The sequence below is a fragment of the Protomyctophum parallelum genome (genome assembly GCF_964188405.1).
Source record: "Protomyctophum parallelum genome assembly, chromosome: 10".
Taxonomy (NCBI): Eukaryota; Metazoa; Chordata; class Actinopteri; order Myctophiformes; family Myctophidae; genus Protomyctophum; species Protomyctophum parallelum.
In genome coordinates this window covers 39,946,771-39,964,248 of record NC_139704.1, presented here as the reverse complement: position 1 = coordinate 39,964,248, position 17,478 = coordinate 39,946,771, and the positions used below count along the sequence as shown (strand labels likewise).

Sequence of the window (17,478 nt, the reverse complement as noted above, 5' to 3'; positions counted from 1 at the left end):
TCATCCTCTCTGTTCTCATTCTGTCTTTAGGTTCAAAAACCACAGGAAGGCTCTGGTAACTTCAGTGGACAAGAAGATTCCGAATGGCTTCTTGGACGAACAAGGTGCTATATTACTGTCAAACAAAACAACAACAAAAAACAATGTATCTAGTATCTAGTACAATATTCTTTCTTCCTTTTCTGTCTATTTTTAAAACTTTTTGGACTCAAACTCAAATGGGCCCAGAGGTCATGAAACTTTCCTAGCACATAAGGAACTATATAAACTTTCGCTCCAAGTAAAAAAGGAAAGGGGGAAACTGGGAAAGACCAAATTTGGAGTTATGATATTTTCATGCAGCAACGGCGGCGGTATGTTTACGACTTGAGGAATGGTTTCTGGCAGGTGCCCCCAAAAGTAGGAAATCTTAATGACCATTAGGCTTGTTTTTCCAGGTGCGGGGAGAGCCTGGAACCGTCCCCTATGGGGAAACATTAACATTCTGTCCACCGTATTTTTCATCCCGCGCAGGCGAGCAGACAGTGGTCCTCCTGCCCAGATCTCCCTCTCCATCTAAGAGGTACTTCCCCATCCCTCTCGACTCCCTGGAGGACGAGTACCGGATACGATCTGCCGACGATGGCAAGCTCTTCAGAGAGGAGTTCAACGTAGGTGTACTTACACACATCCTCGCACACCTGAGCTAACTGATGACGCATGGATTATTCTGTGTGGGCTGTGTATAAGAGCAAGGGTGCGTTTGTATGTCTGCTGTGTAGCTGTGACTAATGTCACTGTCCCGTGTTTCGACGGCAAATTGCTAAGAAAGTCATGAATTGTTACTTTGTGGTATGTATTAGTATTTCACATAATCCCTATATATACACTTTATAAGGAAAATTGCCGATCTATAATCTCACAAAGCCTTGTGACGCGAGCTTGAGCTTGTAGATATTTTTTATTTATTTTTGACAATTTTTGACAAATGTTTGCCTATTATGTCATGTCCAGAATAGTGACGCTATAGGGTTCATGTATAGCTATAACAGATGATGCATGGATTATTCTGTGTGGGCTGAGCAATACCAAAGAACGCGTTTGTTATGTCTGCAGTGTAGCCGTGACTAATATCACTATCCAGCGTGTCGACAACACCTTGCAAAATGAAAAAATAAGTGAGTCATGAAATGCTACTTTGTGTTATGTATGAGTATTTAACAAATGGATTTCTTTTGTGTTAACCCATATGGTGACTGGATTGTCTTTGTAGTCGCTGCCGTGCTACTACCACCACGGGTCGTTTGAGGAGGCGAGCAGGGAACACAACAGGGAGAAAAACAGATACCCCAACATTCTGCCATGTGAGGGAGGACTTATGTTTATGCTTCATTAGACTGTTTGAGCTTTATGAATCGAAAGGAGAAGAGACTTTATTCATTGACATTTGATCTTTTTCTCCTTTCTGCAACAGATGACCATTCAAGAGTAGTGCTAAATCATATCGATGGATATTTATGTTCAGACTACATAAATGCATCATACATTGATGTGAGTAATCACTGCCATTACAAGTACTCTTTTTAATCTCCGCCAATGTTTCCGCCCTTGCACTTCCGTGCTTCCATCCATGTGTCTGTGTGTGTGTGTGTGTCTGTCTGCTGAACAGCGAATCTCCTGTACCGTTGGACCAATTTGCATACGCTCCTTTGCACAAACCTGCAAGAACCTTCGCACCAATTATTTCGGCACTATAACAGCCCGCTTCACATTTAGGCTTATATAACCATTGAAGCATTTCACGTTTTCTGCACTTTGAGGAGCCTATACTTTTGTTGTTTACGTTGTTGTTATGTCAGTTCCCCCAATGTACTGTATACAGCAGTCTCTATCACTACCAATCCCTATTGTGTGTAGTCTGGGGAGGGTCTAGAAGACAACCACATCTGACTGTGAGGAGTTTTACCAGGCAGTTCAGCTGCTCCCTACTGAACCAACCTGTAGGAGCTGCTAATGCAGCGACAGAGAACACCCTCCCCTGACAGAAATTGTGTTTGTTGTAGCGCCCGGCCAAGCCAGAGGCACCGGGGAGGAATCAACCCCCTTGAATGCCATGACATTTAGCATTGTCAGGCTTATACCTCTTACAGATTTGCCATGACTCTGATTTCTCTTTCACACAGGGTTATAAAGAGAAGAACAGATTCATTGCTGCACAAGGTAAATGCTAATATCAGTTTATATCAGTGAGGTATGGGATTTTTCAAATTTCACAATTTTGAACTAATAATACGATGGTGTTTTTCAGGCCCAAAGCCTGAGACAGTGGCCGACTTTTGGCGGATGGTTTGGGAGCAGAGGACTGCCACCATAGTCATGCTGACTAATTTGAAAGAGAGGAAAGAGGTAGGGGCATAGTCAGAGAAATAAATGTATGGAACAAACAGTTTCCATTTATAGCAACACTGGGCTTCCATGTCAAACTGGTCAAAGGGACGAGGAAATTATCAATCTATGGGGGCCTCCGTGACCGTGAGACATTTGTTCCATATGATGAGGCTGGTTATGGTATCCATATAGCAGCAAAGTATAGGAAGTACGGTAGGGCACATTATATGACCTATCTACATTCTACAGTATACTTTCAAATCTATGGTGGTAGTCATTTCCCTCCATCGATTCCACATCCTATCGACTTAAGTTCTATATGCCACACCATGTTGTCTGAATGGTGTGACATATAACATTAGTCTGTGATCTGACACAACCTATATGATGCTCTGATATGGACTTGCCAGAGCCCTTCTAGTCTTCAACACAATCCAAAGTCACAGGCATAATTTATTTGACCCCTTCCCCAGCTCTGAATCCATACAAAGTGTCACAGAGCAGATTACTTAGCATCCCATTAAAATTGAGCCTCAAAGGGATGATCAATAAAGAGCCAAACAGTGGGTTTGATACTGCTGAACAGGAGCGTCAAGGATCAATAACAGAATAATTGTTGATAAGATCCTGGGAGACAGCATGATAATTAGTTTGAGAATCCCATTAATGGGTTGAAACATCACTGTGATGATGTTATTGACAGAGCAGTGCACAGTTGTCCAGATTTTCTTTTCTTTTTTTCTGGTTGTGAAATGTATATGACAGATAAAAGCAATGCAAATCCATGTTTTAATCCACTATTATGATTGTTAAAATGCACGTGTCGTCAGCACAGACAAAGATGCACAGCTTAGATGTATTGCAGTCAGCATCACAGCAGAATACTGTACGTTTTTCAATTAAGCATCTTTCGTAACTTTTAATTATATCAAATCTTCGTAATGTATAAGGGAGCCACCAAAGGCCAAATATTTCAAACTAAACAACGAACCCACAGATACAGTTACAGGAGCCAGCTCATAGTTTTCTTTTATTCCCTCAGGAGAAATGTTATCAGTATTGGCCCGACAAAGGCTGTTGGATGTATGGGAACGTCAGAGTGGCAATGGAGGACTTCACAGTATTGGTGGACTACACCATTAGAAAATTCTGTATACAATATGTAAGTATTATTTTAAAAAAAATGTGTTGGTTTACATAACTGGGCCTTTAATGATATTTAAAGAAACCCGTATGACTGGACTGCACACATTTTGTGTTACTGAGCGACAGTAAATGTTGCCAAATGTTGCTTTTACCATTTGGAACTGTATTTTTAAGCATAAGCAATGAAATTATATATTTGTTTTCTTGACAAACCACTGACTAAGAACACGTTTGTTTGTTATTCAAACATTTTAATGAAATTGTTCACCTGCTGTGAAAAGTACGTTACCCGAGGAAAGGCACACACCCTCACGCCACAGTTCTCAAACAAAGAAAAGTACCAGAGATTAATAATACTCCACGTGGCTGGCTTTGATTAATTTACTCTCAAAGCTACCGTTGCCTTTTCTGCTCAACCACCACGGTGCACCAGCTGGTCAACCAGTTGACGGAAGGTTCTGCCCTGGACTAATTATTGCCCAGTGTGTTGTTATGTGTACAATCGAAGCGGGCATGGACTGAGTGTGCCGTGTGTTCCCACAGCAGGGTAGTGACGGTCCCAGAGCTCCCCGGCTGGTCACCCAGCTCCACTTCACCAGCTGGCCAGACTTTGGGGTGCCGTTCTCTCCCATCGGCATGCTGAAATTCCTCAAGAAGGTTAAGACGGTCAACCCGACGTATGCCGGACCCGTCGTGGTGCACTGCAGGTAATGAATGGGGGGCATGGTATGATAACGAGACAAATGTTTTTTTTAATGGAGAGGTCATTTCCAAATTGACATTAAATGTCAGTTTTAGAGCTATTAAACACTGGATATATTTAAAACATTTAGGTCTGACGTCGAAATAAAAAAAAGTTTGCTCTGAAAGAATATATATTCAAAGATTTGTGCCGCATTTTTAAGATTTTTCAAAAATAGCAGACCTACAAGCTCGTAGCGCGCCACCGCTATGAGCTTGTAGATCTGCTTGTAGATCTGCTTGTTGTCTTGTTTTGTTTTGGGGTTTTGAACTTTTGTACCTCGTGTGACGAATAAACAATCAGAGATTTGGTGATGCCTCATTCATACAGGTCGATGATTTTATTTGTGGTGGAAAAATCGACCTCTTTTCAAAGATAATTATGAAAATGTTAAAACGTATGTTGCTTTATCCCCCATATGATATTTGCGTTCCGTGCAGATGTATACTCACGATGACACAACGTTTAAATGAATGTGAATTAATCACACAAAATAAGCACCCCAGTTGTGTAAAGTCGTTTAAGGTAAAGGTATATCTGTTTAATTCTAAACTGGTTCCATCTGAATCAAAACATTGACAGCTTTGCCTGAAGTGTGCATTATTTTGTGTGTGGTCAACCGGTGTACAGCTTCACCAAAGAAATCTGCAGGCCATTGTAGCCAACTGCTGCAACAGGTGTTGAGGGGACGGGGCCACTGTTGTTGAATGGGGCCCATTGAACACAGGCACCCCTCAACACCCCACTGTGGAATCCCATCTCATGGCTCCCTGAACTGCCGTCTGTTCAAATGACCCTTGTAAATCTGTGTTTTCTGTACTGCAGGCATGCAGCAATTTAACACATGCTTACAGCCCGACCACAGATGTGACATCTCTCTTGAGATGTTGGAGATATGATGTTTTTCAACACTGAAATAACAGGAATGCAAACACTAATCTAAAAAAAAAAAAGTTCTGCTTGTGGAGAGGGAAAAGGTACTGAGGCGCTCTAAAAAAAATAATGTATTTATTGAGCAAGGCAACAGCTGACCAACGCGTTTTGACACACAGGGTCTCTGTTCTGATCGAATGACGACCTTGTTATTAATACCATCAAGTCTACATTAGAGCGATTAATATGGTTTCTGGTTGTGCACGCCGCTGAACATCTCATCATTATGACTATAAAAACTAGCAAAAAATCGATCTCCATAAATGTCTATAATACAGCGCAGGCGTGGGGAGGACCGGGACCTTCATTGTCATCGACGGCATGATCGACATGATGCACACGGAGCAGCGGGTGGACGTCTTTGGCCTGGTGAGCCGAATACGGGAGCAGCGCTGTCAGCTCGTCCAGACAGATGTAAGTAAACCTTGACCCCCACCCCCTCCGTCAGACCCGCAGCGTACATACCTGCTGCTGACAGCTCAACTCACTGCGCTGGTCGTTGTTGTGGTGGTGTGTAAACAAGAGAGTGCATCACCAACAGTCCAGGCCAGAGAATATACTTTGTGACTCAGTTGCTCAGATGTTCTTCTCCAAGTACTTGTTGTGAATACATGTCTTGTGTTTCTTTACCTTCGTCGTTCACAATAGCTGCCGATATACTGTATACAACACCAAATGTGGTTATTTTGACCTGAGATCAGATTCTAAAAATGTCTTCTACATCCTGACAGTTTTCTGAAAAAGCTATGTTTCTATGTCAGTCGTTCTTCGATTTTTCAAAAATAGCAGACCTACAAGCTCATAGCGCGCCACTCTGTGGCGCGCTATGAGCTTGTAGGTCTGCTTTCAATAGCTAAAGCATAACATGATGCTAACACCAAAAGAGGTTCCCGCCCTTTAACAGTGCACTAAAACTGTAAACTTAACTGCGAATGTGATAATTATATATACTAGTCCTTACCCGTTCTGAATATATGAACAGCAAATGATGTTCAGTGTGGGTGATGTGTTGTAATAGATCACATTACTGATAGGGGGAAACGGGGAATTGTTTACAGATGGTCTTGGGAAGTTAGGTTGGGCACAAAAGTAGGCTAATTAGTAGGCTACTGTAGTTTCTTTTGCAAGAAAATGCTGCAGTACAATCATAAGTACACCATTGATGTGTGATGTATATTTGTTGGTAATATTCTGCATAGAAATAAAGCTATTTTCACTTTCGGTGTTGCACTTTGTAGACGGTCCCTAACCGCTCAGCTGACCGTCTGCTGCCCATAGAGATGCATATAATCTACTGTATTAAAGTCGGAGGTTGGCTTTTTGGGCTTCAAATCAAGTTGCAGTTTTTTGTGCTTTATCTAATCAGGAAAAGAATGAGAAGTTTTTTGTGATTTAGGAATGTTTCGTTCCTGAGTACTCAAGTGGTGTCGACAGGGCAGCCAAACGTTATAGTCATTGCATCTGTCTGTATGTATTTTATCATTGTATTTTACGGGATGTGTGTTTCCCTTCCGTCGAGTGGTGGCTTAAATTATTGATATGTTCTGATCCAACAGAGCCACGCCGATAAATAATCATTCCGTTGTGATCGTGGCCGTGCTGTTCAATGTTTCACATTAGGTGCAGGAAAGATGAGATCTGTAACTGCGCGATGCGCGTCGTCAGTGACCAGGCGTGTCACCCACGTTTGGTTTGAAGTTATAATATGAAGTGACGTCCGAGTTGTTTTCCTCGTGTGGGTCTGATGCATAGGTCTGATGCGAGAATGCAAGGGGAATGTTGCGGCGGAAACTGTGTCCCAGTATTAATGTGTGTCCGTCCCAACATGCATTTCACTGGTGACACGTGATTTGCGGGGAGATGAGTTGTTCAGTGGCCGCGGGGGGTACTGCGCCCAATTCACTAATAAATTAATTATTAATAATTAATGTGTCAAATCGGGGCTCCGTTAAGACCTCCATATTCATATGGTCAATGCCTGTGTGAAAAGTGGGAGTGATTGGTGCAGGCAATGAGGAGATAAGTGTTTGTTTCTGACAGACAGACAGACAGACATTGTTAGAATTATAGTATGATGATTAAATATAATCCTTTTGTGGATTATGTTCTGTAAACTTTTCTTATTGACGGATGTGCATAGTATAATCGTACTATATATAGGCCAATATCGTCTGATAAAATTGTCTGACTTATATATCAGTCGGGCCGCTAATCTCATGTTATTGAGTCGGTTATTTCCCTCGCCCTTTTCAGATGCAATACTCCTTCATCTATCAAGCTCTGCTGGAGTACTTCCTGTACGGAGACACAGAGTTAGACGTGTGCTCTTTGGAGGGACACCTGCAGAGGCTGCACAACACCAGAGGTCCCCACGACAGGCTGGGCCTGGAGGAAGAGTTCAGGGTAAGAATGTCCACTCCAAGGTCTGAAAATAGCCCATCTATACTCTGCAACGTGTTGTGACCTTGTAGATCAGCTATTTGGGGTGAGTGACACCATACACAACAAAGTACCGTAATTTCCGGACTATAAAGCGCACCTGAATATAAGCCGCACCCGCTAAATTTAGGGGGAAAAACTAATGTGTACTGTACATATACAAGCCGCACTGGACTATAAGCCGCAGGGCCATAGAGATAGATTTAGAAGGTCCCCTAGTGGCCGTTAGCTGTTCAAATCCATAGATTAGCCGCACCGTTGTATAGGCCGCAGGGTTCAAAGCATGGGGAAAAAGTAGCGGCTTATAGTCCGGAAATTACGGTATATCAAGCCTTTTATACAGAGGGGTTTACGTCCTAGTCGGTATGGGATTGCATCCCACATTGGGACATTTTCATGAGAGACTTGCAGAGGGTGCAGATTTTGGGAGCCACTGCTCTTAATCACCCAGAAACTTAAGCATACTCTCGTGTGACAGTCAACAAATTCACAGTTGATCAGGGAACATTTAGGCAGCTAGCCAGGTAAAACACCCTGGTCGTGGAAATCACATTTCATTTGATTTCAGCAGATCTGACTGCTAACTGTCTGTCTACACCAGTGAAAACCGTATATGGATGTTATTTTCAAGTATATCTACTTTTTTTGCAATATTGTTACTGTGTGTTTCATTTTTAGTTTCAAATTGCTTGCTGCATCGTACTGTATACAGGACAGTACTACAGTACCGACTCGGTACCGTACCGGGTGTGTAAGCAAAACCGTCACTTCATCATCAGCTACTTTTGGATGGTGGTGAATTGGTGATGTTAATCTTATTTTGCCCTCCATCAGAAACTGACCAATGTGCGCATCATGAAGGAGAACATGAGAATGGGGAACCTTCCGGCCAACATGAGGAAGAACCGCGTGCTTCAGATCATTCCATGTAAATAGTACTACGTAACACTCAACTCCTTCATAAATCCTAATTTCTGAAGAATTTATACTTATACTCAGCAGTATCAGTAATAAACTACTCGAACTGCAAGGTAACAACGCTACATGTTGTTACGTTGTAGATCTATTCTTTTTGGCAAGCGACTCCCTTGCGAGATGGAGCATAAATCATATATCTTCATTACATCACATGCCAATACCATCAAAGCACCATTACCTTGTTGATGCCAGAAATATATTGATGTTTTTTTACTACACAAGTCAATGATGAATGAGATCACGAAATAAAGTAGTGAGAACAAAAAGCACTGTTATTCCAAAAAAGTACCATGCATAAAACCTTTTGAAGTGCTAAATTGCTAAATTAATTAGTGTCACATTTGTCATTAAAAGAGCAGGAAATGTCATACTTAACTGCTTGACATTCTTGTAGCCTAATTGTGAAGTTGTTTTGTTGCTTTTCACAGACGACTTCAACAGAGTGATACTCTCTGTGAAAAGGGGACAGGAGTTCACCGACTACATAAACGCTTCCTTCATTGATGTGAGTGTCTCTCCTTAGCATCATGCACAATATGGCTGCCATGTAAGTGTACTGTGAATGAAAACAGTGTAAACGGGGTGTCGTGGTCTTCCCTGCAGGGCTACAGGCAGAAGGACTACTTCATTGCCACCCAGGGTCCCCTGCCTCACACAGTGGAGGACTTCTGGAGGATGGTATGGGAGTGGAGGTGTCACTCGGTTGTTATGCTCACCGAACTCAAGGAGCGGGAGCAGGTACGGTGCCGTGCATGCATGTGTCCGTGCATGTGTGCGTGCGTGTTATTTTCAGTCAAATATAACGATGATAACATGATTTCCATGTAACCTTTTCCAACAGGACAAGTGTTTCCAATATTGGCCAGCAGAGGGCAGTATAACATTTGGAGATTATACTCTGGAGCTGACGGGCGATGCCCTATGTGACACCGGCTTCACTCTGAAAGACATGGTGCTCACCTACGGACCAGTGCGTAACACTCAAAACATACAATAGAATATATATTTGAAATATACATAAAACATAAACGTCACTGTGTTGTCTTCACGGCCTATAGGGCCAGCTCAGCTGTACACATATCTCATCGTAGTGCGCTTGGAAGACATCCGAGCGCCTAGTTTCAGGTGCATGAAAATGAAAGCGCTTCACTAGGGCTGTCACGATCATGGCATTTTGTGATTAACGATTTAATTGTGTTTGTTTCCCCTTGAACATTGGAACATAAAGTTTACATTTCTATTTGGCTTTTAGGCTTTGTAAACACAAATTGCATAGGTTTATATAAAGTACAATGACAGATACCAAGGATCAAATAAATACTGCACAGTTGCCAAAATAAGCCATATTTAATATTGAATATATAATATTAAAATAATTATAGTGGATACTTGGACAGTTTGAATTTCCACTATTTTTGTGGAAATTAAAATAAAACTGTGATTATCTCAAATAATTGTGATTAGGCGATATGTGTTAATGTAATAATTGTTGTAATAATTGTGACAAGCCCCTCTCTCTCCCACCCCCCCACACACACACAAACACACACACTCCCGACTCCATCTCTCCAGGAGAAGCAGTCACGCCACGTCCAACACTTCCACTTCCACGGATGGCCTGAGATCGGCATACCGGCGGAGGGCAGAGGAATGATTGACATTATCGCCGCCGTGCAGAGGCAGCAGCAGCAGTCTGGGAACCATCCCATAATTGTGCACTGCAGGTGAGACGCCCGAGTTTAACAATGCCGCTGCAATACCCGTAGATTAGCATTGTAGTAGTGTATGCGCAGGTTTTAAAAGTGGGGGCCGCCAGAGGGAGCCAATTGGAAAGGAGAAGAAACCACCTAACTCCCAAATGTTTTGTCGAAGCCCTTTTTAATACTTTCCATTGGTTCAATTTTTTTTTTTACCAATGCACAATCAAGGGTGTTAAATAGCATTGAATTATGACAAAAACAAAAAATCTAAAACCTCAAAAATGTTGTTTAGGTGGTTTCTTCCGGACAGCAAAAATATATATATTTTTTTTAATGCCATTTCAATTCAAATTCAGTTAAATGCATATGTTTATTGTGACAGTTAAAACAAAAACAACATCTGCAAGCTCACTACATGCATGTTGCAGCTTGTAGATCGGCTATTTGAGCTATTTTAGTTTTTATTTCGTTTTTATAAAGACATGTAACTAATAGGGCGGTTGCACCCAAAGGCTATGGCTATTTGGGGGTCCTTGGCATGGAAAGGTTTGGGGGACACCTGTCCTGATAGACTTATCTAGGACAAAATCTAAGTTCTGTCTGTGTTTTGCAAAATTCACAAATTGGCCATTTAAGTAAGTGTAAGACTCAACAGTAAGCTCATCCCTGCCACTTCCACCCCAGTTTTTCCACCAAACTGATCACTACTGGAATGGAACGGAACACAAAATGATGCCAGAAAGAATTTCAATTTACTAATAAATGTTCCCCCTTCCACCGAAAATGTCTGTTTCAATGAATTCTGCATTCTGCCTCGGTGGACGCGGCGGCGGCGCTCCATGCCTCAGCCACTTATGTGATCCCTTATAACCCATTCTGACCTGAGATCAGATTCATACGAGGTTTCCACTGGACACACACTGGTCTGATTAACCCATTCTGACCTGAGATCAGATTCTAAAAATGTCAGTCGCTCTTCGATTTTTCAAAAATAGCAGACCTACAAGCTCGTATCGCGCCACTCGGTGGCGCGATATGAGCTTGTAGATCTGCTATTTTTAAATAGCTAAAGCATAACATGATGCCAACACCAAAATGGTTGCCCGGTCAGAATGGGATAAAGACTTAGCTGGAGACGCTTTGATCAGAACCTTGCTGCAGGTGAAGTGATTCTAAAGCAGCGCAGCCCTGTGGGATTGATCCAATCCGCCGATTCACAGTCAATTAAAACCTCTCAAAGTGAAATCTCCTCCGACTCCCACTATGATTAATCTGATGAGATGAGCTAACGACAGGAAATGGTGTCATCACTCTCCTCTATTCCTTCATCACCACTTGTCTAAGAGGGGGCTTTTTAAAGCTTTTCCTCCGCCCATTGGGAACGGGGCTAACCCGCTGCAATCCCCCCACGTATCCCCCCCCCCCCCCCCTCCTCTCTCTCTCCCCATGTCTCTCTTGAACATTTTCTCGCTCTCCCTCTCTCTATCCCCTCTCTCTCTCTCTTTCTCCATCACACCATCATTGTAAACATTGACTCAGTCAAACACTGAGAGCCTCCAAACTGATTAGTGTTGGCGTTTGGATTAACCTCCGTTTAAGTAAGGATGATTATTAGCACTATTACAGAAAGGTCACCTTTTCTCCAGCTAACTTTTTTCAGTTAAATGGGAGAAGGATGTTCTGCCGAGATAATTACAGGAGTTTCATTGTAGCCCTATTGTTGAAAAAGAAAAGGGATGAAAAGAAAGCAGAGTTGTTCATATTTTCTTTAATTTTTGCTCTTACTTGTATAAATTAGCCCTCTGTCATTTTCAATGCTTGTCTTCAAGCTTGCAAGGCCTGCGTTTCTGTATTAAAAACATAAATCCCCTGCTAAAGTCAGCTGCAGTCCTGCTGCAAAGCCCAACATTTTCTTAGGCCTTTCCCGTTGTGCGGTTATTTTGGCAAGATCCAGGCGTTGATAGCTTTGTCCTTGGTTTTGCATTTCAGCGCCGGAGCGGGCCGGACGGGTACCTTCATCGCCCTCAGTACCATTCTGGAGAGGGTGAAAGCTGAAGGCCTCCTGGACGTATTTCAGACAGTCAAAAGTTTACGCATGCAGAGACCACACATGGTTCAGACTGTGGTAGGTTGTCCAGAAAACAGATACTGTGACATGATTCAACTTTTTTTTGCTGATGTGGTTATCTGCGTTCACATGTTCACTGAAATACCTCTTCTTTGCTTTTCTGTCCAGGAACAATACGACTTCTGCTATAGAGTGGTTCAGGACTTTGTCGACATTTTCTCGGACTACGCCAATTTTAAATGAGGACGGGATGCCTGTCAGATATTATACCACATACTTCTGTCAAATTAACTTATGCAATTTTGTCAGAATGTTATTTTCTACAGCAAGCTCTTTTTACACCCTTTGCACTCAATTACAGTTCTAAAAACTCATTGTGACATATTGTAATATAGGCTAATTAATTGCTTCTAGAGTCTGTTTCCTTCAAGAATGTTGTGTGAATGTTGTCTAGAAGTATGAGATAAAGTAGATATAATATATCTAGCTATATTGTAGCTACGTGTATTGAATAAGGTTGTCAAGTTCTTGGATAAATACAAAGCAGTTTTTTTGTTTGCTTGCATAGACAGCAAAAACCTGGAATGTTATTCAACTTGGAGAGTGAAAAAGAAAATCCCTTACGGTTTTTTTTTTGGTTTTTTTTAATGTGCCCCTCTAGGTCCATTGCACTGCAATGAGTCCATTTTTACACTCTCAAGAGTGGATTGTACTGCATATAGGTCCAGCAGGCTGAAGGTGAATGCAGGTGTTTGTTTAGGAAAAAAATAATACGTTTGAAAACTTTGAATAGAATACATTTATTCTAGACTTTACATAATATGTACATTCTGTATATAGTATGCATTGATTACTATTTGCCTATAATGGATTATAACTATTTATGTGTTTGTAGAATACATTTGTTTCTATTTATGATTGTTTATTACGTTATATTGACCACACTGCCTTTTGTTGCCAGTGGTCTTGTATGGAGTATACTGTCCACTCACCTCTGGAAAGTCTGACAAGTATGTAAACAAGAATAATTCATGTTTATGCTTAAAACATATATCATGTGTAGAATATATGATATATGTATGACAAGTAATTATGATCCAAAGTTAATTAAAACAAATACATGAAATTTACGTTCCGACACATGGCATTGCATCAGCAAGTGCAAATTACCTCACCAGTAACTCTGTTAAATAACAAGCACTTAACAGTACCGCAGTGTTATTTAACCTCGCTAACTTTATTTCTTGCCTGTGGCAATAACACTTGGTAAATTAGTCTAACTCCATAAAATTAAATTAACCCACAGTGAATCTCGTCTCAACAGTCTAACGTTACATCATGCTTTAAAGAGACATTTTTATACACAGTTGTGCAGTAATTTACATGTGCATATTTGCATGAAACGTGCCATTTTGATTAGAGAGACAATTCTAATCGTTGGAGAAAACTTGTCACCAAGTGACACATTTAATATGCATAAGCCAGATGATTATTTTATGGTGAAGTCTGATGAGAAAAGAGTCCACGCACTGCAAACTGCTCCCAGATGTATTACTGCAGTGTTGTAATATCGCTCATATGGTCCACATCAAGCAAGTAATGAGTTACACGCTGTTCAAAAGTGAAATTATGTTTTGAGTGTTTAATACCTGTATAGGTCATTTCTCAGCGTACTACATGACGTTAAGTAACGGCCGCACAGATAGTTACAGTTACAGTAGGTGTGCAACCTATGAAGCTAAGAAGTGAAGTGATGTTCTGTATATGGCAGTATATATTAAACTGATTAAGACTTAGCATTTATAGGCGTCAAGGAAGAGTTGGTACACAGTTGAACCTCGTTTACCCAAACGAGTACCAGTTGGTACACAGTTGAACCTCGTTTACCCAAACTCCTCAGGAATAGAGAATACAATGGAAATGCTTTGATATTAACAAACTTAGAATGTTGAAAGATGCATGCAAGGATGTTCCAACAGGTTTGGACGATGCATTTTGTTGCATATTTCTAGTAGGATATTACAACATTTCTACACAGTAATTAGAATATATTTTTGCATTGACCTTTGTTTATTTGTTTGTTTGTTTGTTTGCTTTGTTCTGCTTGTTATATCATTTGGAACACAGGATTGTGTAAAGATAGTTTTTCTTTGTATTTTTCCTTTAAGTTAATTAATGGAATACTCATTTTGGGCCATGGACGTACATACAATTCTTAGTGTGGTCTTTAGCCATGACTAAACCCATCTGCTGTACTACTACTGTACTTTGGAATAAACCACTGGTCTTTACAGTTAACCTACTGTAAATGTGCATTAAAAGTATTCAGACAGTCAACCCTATAACCCAGGCCTAGCACCTCATGTATCTACAGTACAGTGTAATACACAAGCATCATGTTTAAGTGTCGTTTCCTCTTATTGAATATGTATGGGGGTTTAGCTACAATGTGTTTGCTAAATGCTGGTTGCAATAAATTATAGATTGAGAGAAATTACCCATGTTATCGTCACACTGTCATTTTTTATCTATTAAACAAAAACAAAGCAATTATGACTAATGGTAAACGTGTGCGGGTTTGAACTGTCGTGGTGATGGCATATCTTAACCAGTTCCATTAGCAACGTTTTGGGTCCCATTAGTCAGGCTTAAATGTGTCACACCTGGCGAGAGGGGATTATATTCAGTCTGTGTGCCTTTTGCAAAAACCTATAAAATCGCCCCCTGGCTAATGCACCACATGCTCACGAGGCAAATACAGCGGTGAGTCTGTCTAAAATGTAAGTCATTTGTTTTGTGTTCCCATTCTCTTTTTATTTCATTTCAATTAATTCATAATTCGGAGTAAAAATGTATTGATCATTATGAGTAGGGTACGCGTTGGACGGCTAAAGTCACAGGGTTTGAGATAGAGGGGATAACTATACCGGTATAATGGTAACTATTCTATATGCTTAATTAATCATACTTTGTCATGCGACGGTGTGTCCCTCACCAAAAAACAGCAGATCTACAAGTTGTGCATGCTCGTAGAGCAAAGAAACACCTGCTATTTCCGACGGGCGACACCGCCGCACGACGAGGTACGAAGCAGGCTTAATGGTTTTGGCTTCCTCTGCAGCTCCAATGGAAGCCACTAGCAGAGCGTTGGTGCAGGTGTTGTTGTTGGCGTTGGTGGTGCAGGTCACCGTTCCCCAGCACTGGTCCTACCATCGCTCTGGCTGGCTACTAGGAGGGAAGAGGAGTGTGGGAGAAGTGGAGGCCAGCATCAGGGTAAGTCAGCGTCACCGTTCACCAAACCATCGAGTCACTCTGTATAGCTATTATCCAATGTTTTGGCTTCCTGAGATTTGAGGTAAAAGTTCAACCTTACTTAAACCATAAACTGAGCTTGGCTCATGCTTTTTTTTAATGTAATTCCAATAAGCTTTTTATCTTTTTTTTTTAATTACGCCTGGATTCAATAAGCTTTCTTAATACTCTGTTATTTTATTGTGCTATTCCTAGATGATGGATACAGGAGGTGTGGTGTCTCTTCCTGAAGAGACGAGTGTCCATACCCTAGAGAGGATGAGCCCATACAATGTTGTAAGTGCCGATATACATAATTTATTGCCAATGTCTCCTTCAATTGTGCAATATTAATGTACACTACAGCTACAGAGTGCTTGTGCCAAAGCATCAGTAATGGTAGTAAACTGTTCAACATCTGTGTGCTGATTTCTTAAATTAATATTTTCATAATCTAAAGTAATATTTTGATTATCAATGGATTTTTTTCTTTTGTTTTTTGCTCAGACTTGTTTACTGTGTTTTATAAGTGAGAATGAGCATAATATGCTGTTGAATTAGATACTCCAACAATAACAGGACAAATTGTTAAGTGCAATCATTTTAATTTTAATAAAGGATGCCACATAAATGAAGACCAAAAATGCTCAGTCTTTACAGTATCCTCGCCATCCTCTGCATCAACATCACCAGTGATAGATCGTCCCAGTGCAGGATGGATACTGACTTCCAGATAGCATTAGGCCTACTGTACATTTAGCAATTAATTAGCCTATAACTAAATCCTAAATCCATGTAAAATTGTAAATAACGTTTTGGAGTTTGGAAAAAAAAAAAAGTTAAGGAATTAAACAAAAGCATTTGATAGGTTATCAAATGCTTTTGTTTAATTCCTTAACTTTTTTGTAGAGCTCCATTTCTTAAATTTGTTCATTTCATTTATTTCAGCAAGAACAGTAAATGATGCTCTTTAACCATTAAAGCCCTCGGGCACTTAAACAAGGTAAATTACCTTTGTAAGGAAGCCACGACCGACAAGCATGACAAACTTGTGATACAACAATTTCAGCATGACAACAGCTGGTGATTAAGCCAATTTATTAGAAATCAATGACTTAATTGAATTTGTTACAGCTTAGGTAATTTTGATTTACACTCAGGACAGTCATGTGTGCATTCGTCTTGGAGAAACGGCCCAAGATGCAATTTGTACCTGTAGCCTCTATGCAGTCATAAATCAGCACTTGTTTGAATATTTTACTAGTCTTATGAGGTCCAGAACTGATTTTCTCCTATATATTTTTTTTCTTATTTTTTTTTTTGAATAAGCATGGACATCTAAGGAAAGGGACGTAAATGTGTAAAACTTTTTTTTTCTTCTCCTGCCCGTACAGGAAATTGGTGTTCATTATAAAAATTGGAATTTCATATCAGGGTAGGAAGAGAATCAGCAGGGGGCATATGTTTTAAAGAGAACTCATTTTCTGGCAAAGCCCCACAGACTGAGAACCATACTAATCGCCTGGTGCATAAGGGGCTAGGATTCATGAACTGTGCTGACACGGGGGAGGCCCTGTATTGTTAGAGCGTGGTTGTAATGCACACCAATGAACCCAAACCCGCTGGCACAACTGGGAAAAGGTGAACATTATAAAAGCACATAGAATTAGAGAGAGAAATTAAACCACATTCCATTGCAATTCCAGAACAATGGTTCTTCATTTGTGATACTTCACATCGTCAAGTTTAATATTCATGGTTGTAATTTGCATGAGACAATCATTTCCTTTGATGAGGAAAGACTTGGAGAATTG

General features: G+C 40.7%; 1 protein-coding gene across 1 annotated transcript in view; it reads left to right on the top strand.

The window, feature by feature from the left end:
- LOC310866193 (receptor-type tyrosine-protein phosphatase epsilon-like) overlaps nucleotides 1-14,834 on the top strand; it is a 40,110-nt gene extending 25,276 nt beyond the window's left edge. The window contains exons 5-21 of the mRNA XM_083775643.1: nucleotides 31-104; nucleotides 514-650; nucleotides 1,253-1,343; nucleotides 1,454-1,530; nucleotides 2,163-2,199; nucleotides 2,288-2,385; nucleotides 3,410-3,529; nucleotides 4,057-4,220; nucleotides 5,467-5,602; nucleotides 7,442-7,591; nucleotides 8,462-8,555; nucleotides 9,034-9,110; nucleotides 9,209-9,343; nucleotides 9,447-9,575; nucleotides 10,178-10,329; nucleotides 12,295-12,430; nucleotides 12,542-14,834. Coding sequence (XP_083631769.1) covers nucleotides 31-104; nucleotides 514-650; nucleotides 1,253-1,343; nucleotides 1,454-1,530; nucleotides 2,163-2,199; nucleotides 2,288-2,385; nucleotides 3,410-3,529; nucleotides 4,057-4,220; nucleotides 5,467-5,602; nucleotides 7,442-7,591; nucleotides 8,462-8,555; nucleotides 9,034-9,110; nucleotides 9,209-9,343; nucleotides 9,447-9,575; nucleotides 10,178-10,329; nucleotides 12,295-12,430; nucleotides 12,542-12,616 — 1,882 coding nt within the window. The 3' untranslated portion in view covers nucleotides 12,617-14,834. The remainder of the gene's footprint in view (nucleotides 1-30; nucleotides 105-513; nucleotides 651-1,252; nucleotides 1,344-1,453; nucleotides 1,531-2,162; nucleotides 2,200-2,287; nucleotides 2,386-3,409; nucleotides 3,530-4,056; nucleotides 4,221-5,466; nucleotides 5,603-7,441; nucleotides 7,592-8,461; nucleotides 8,556-9,033; nucleotides 9,111-9,208; nucleotides 9,344-9,446; nucleotides 9,576-10,177; nucleotides 10,330-12,294; nucleotides 12,431-12,541) is intronic.
- The last annotated feature ends 2,644 nt before the right edge of the window (nucleotides 14,835-17,478 follow it).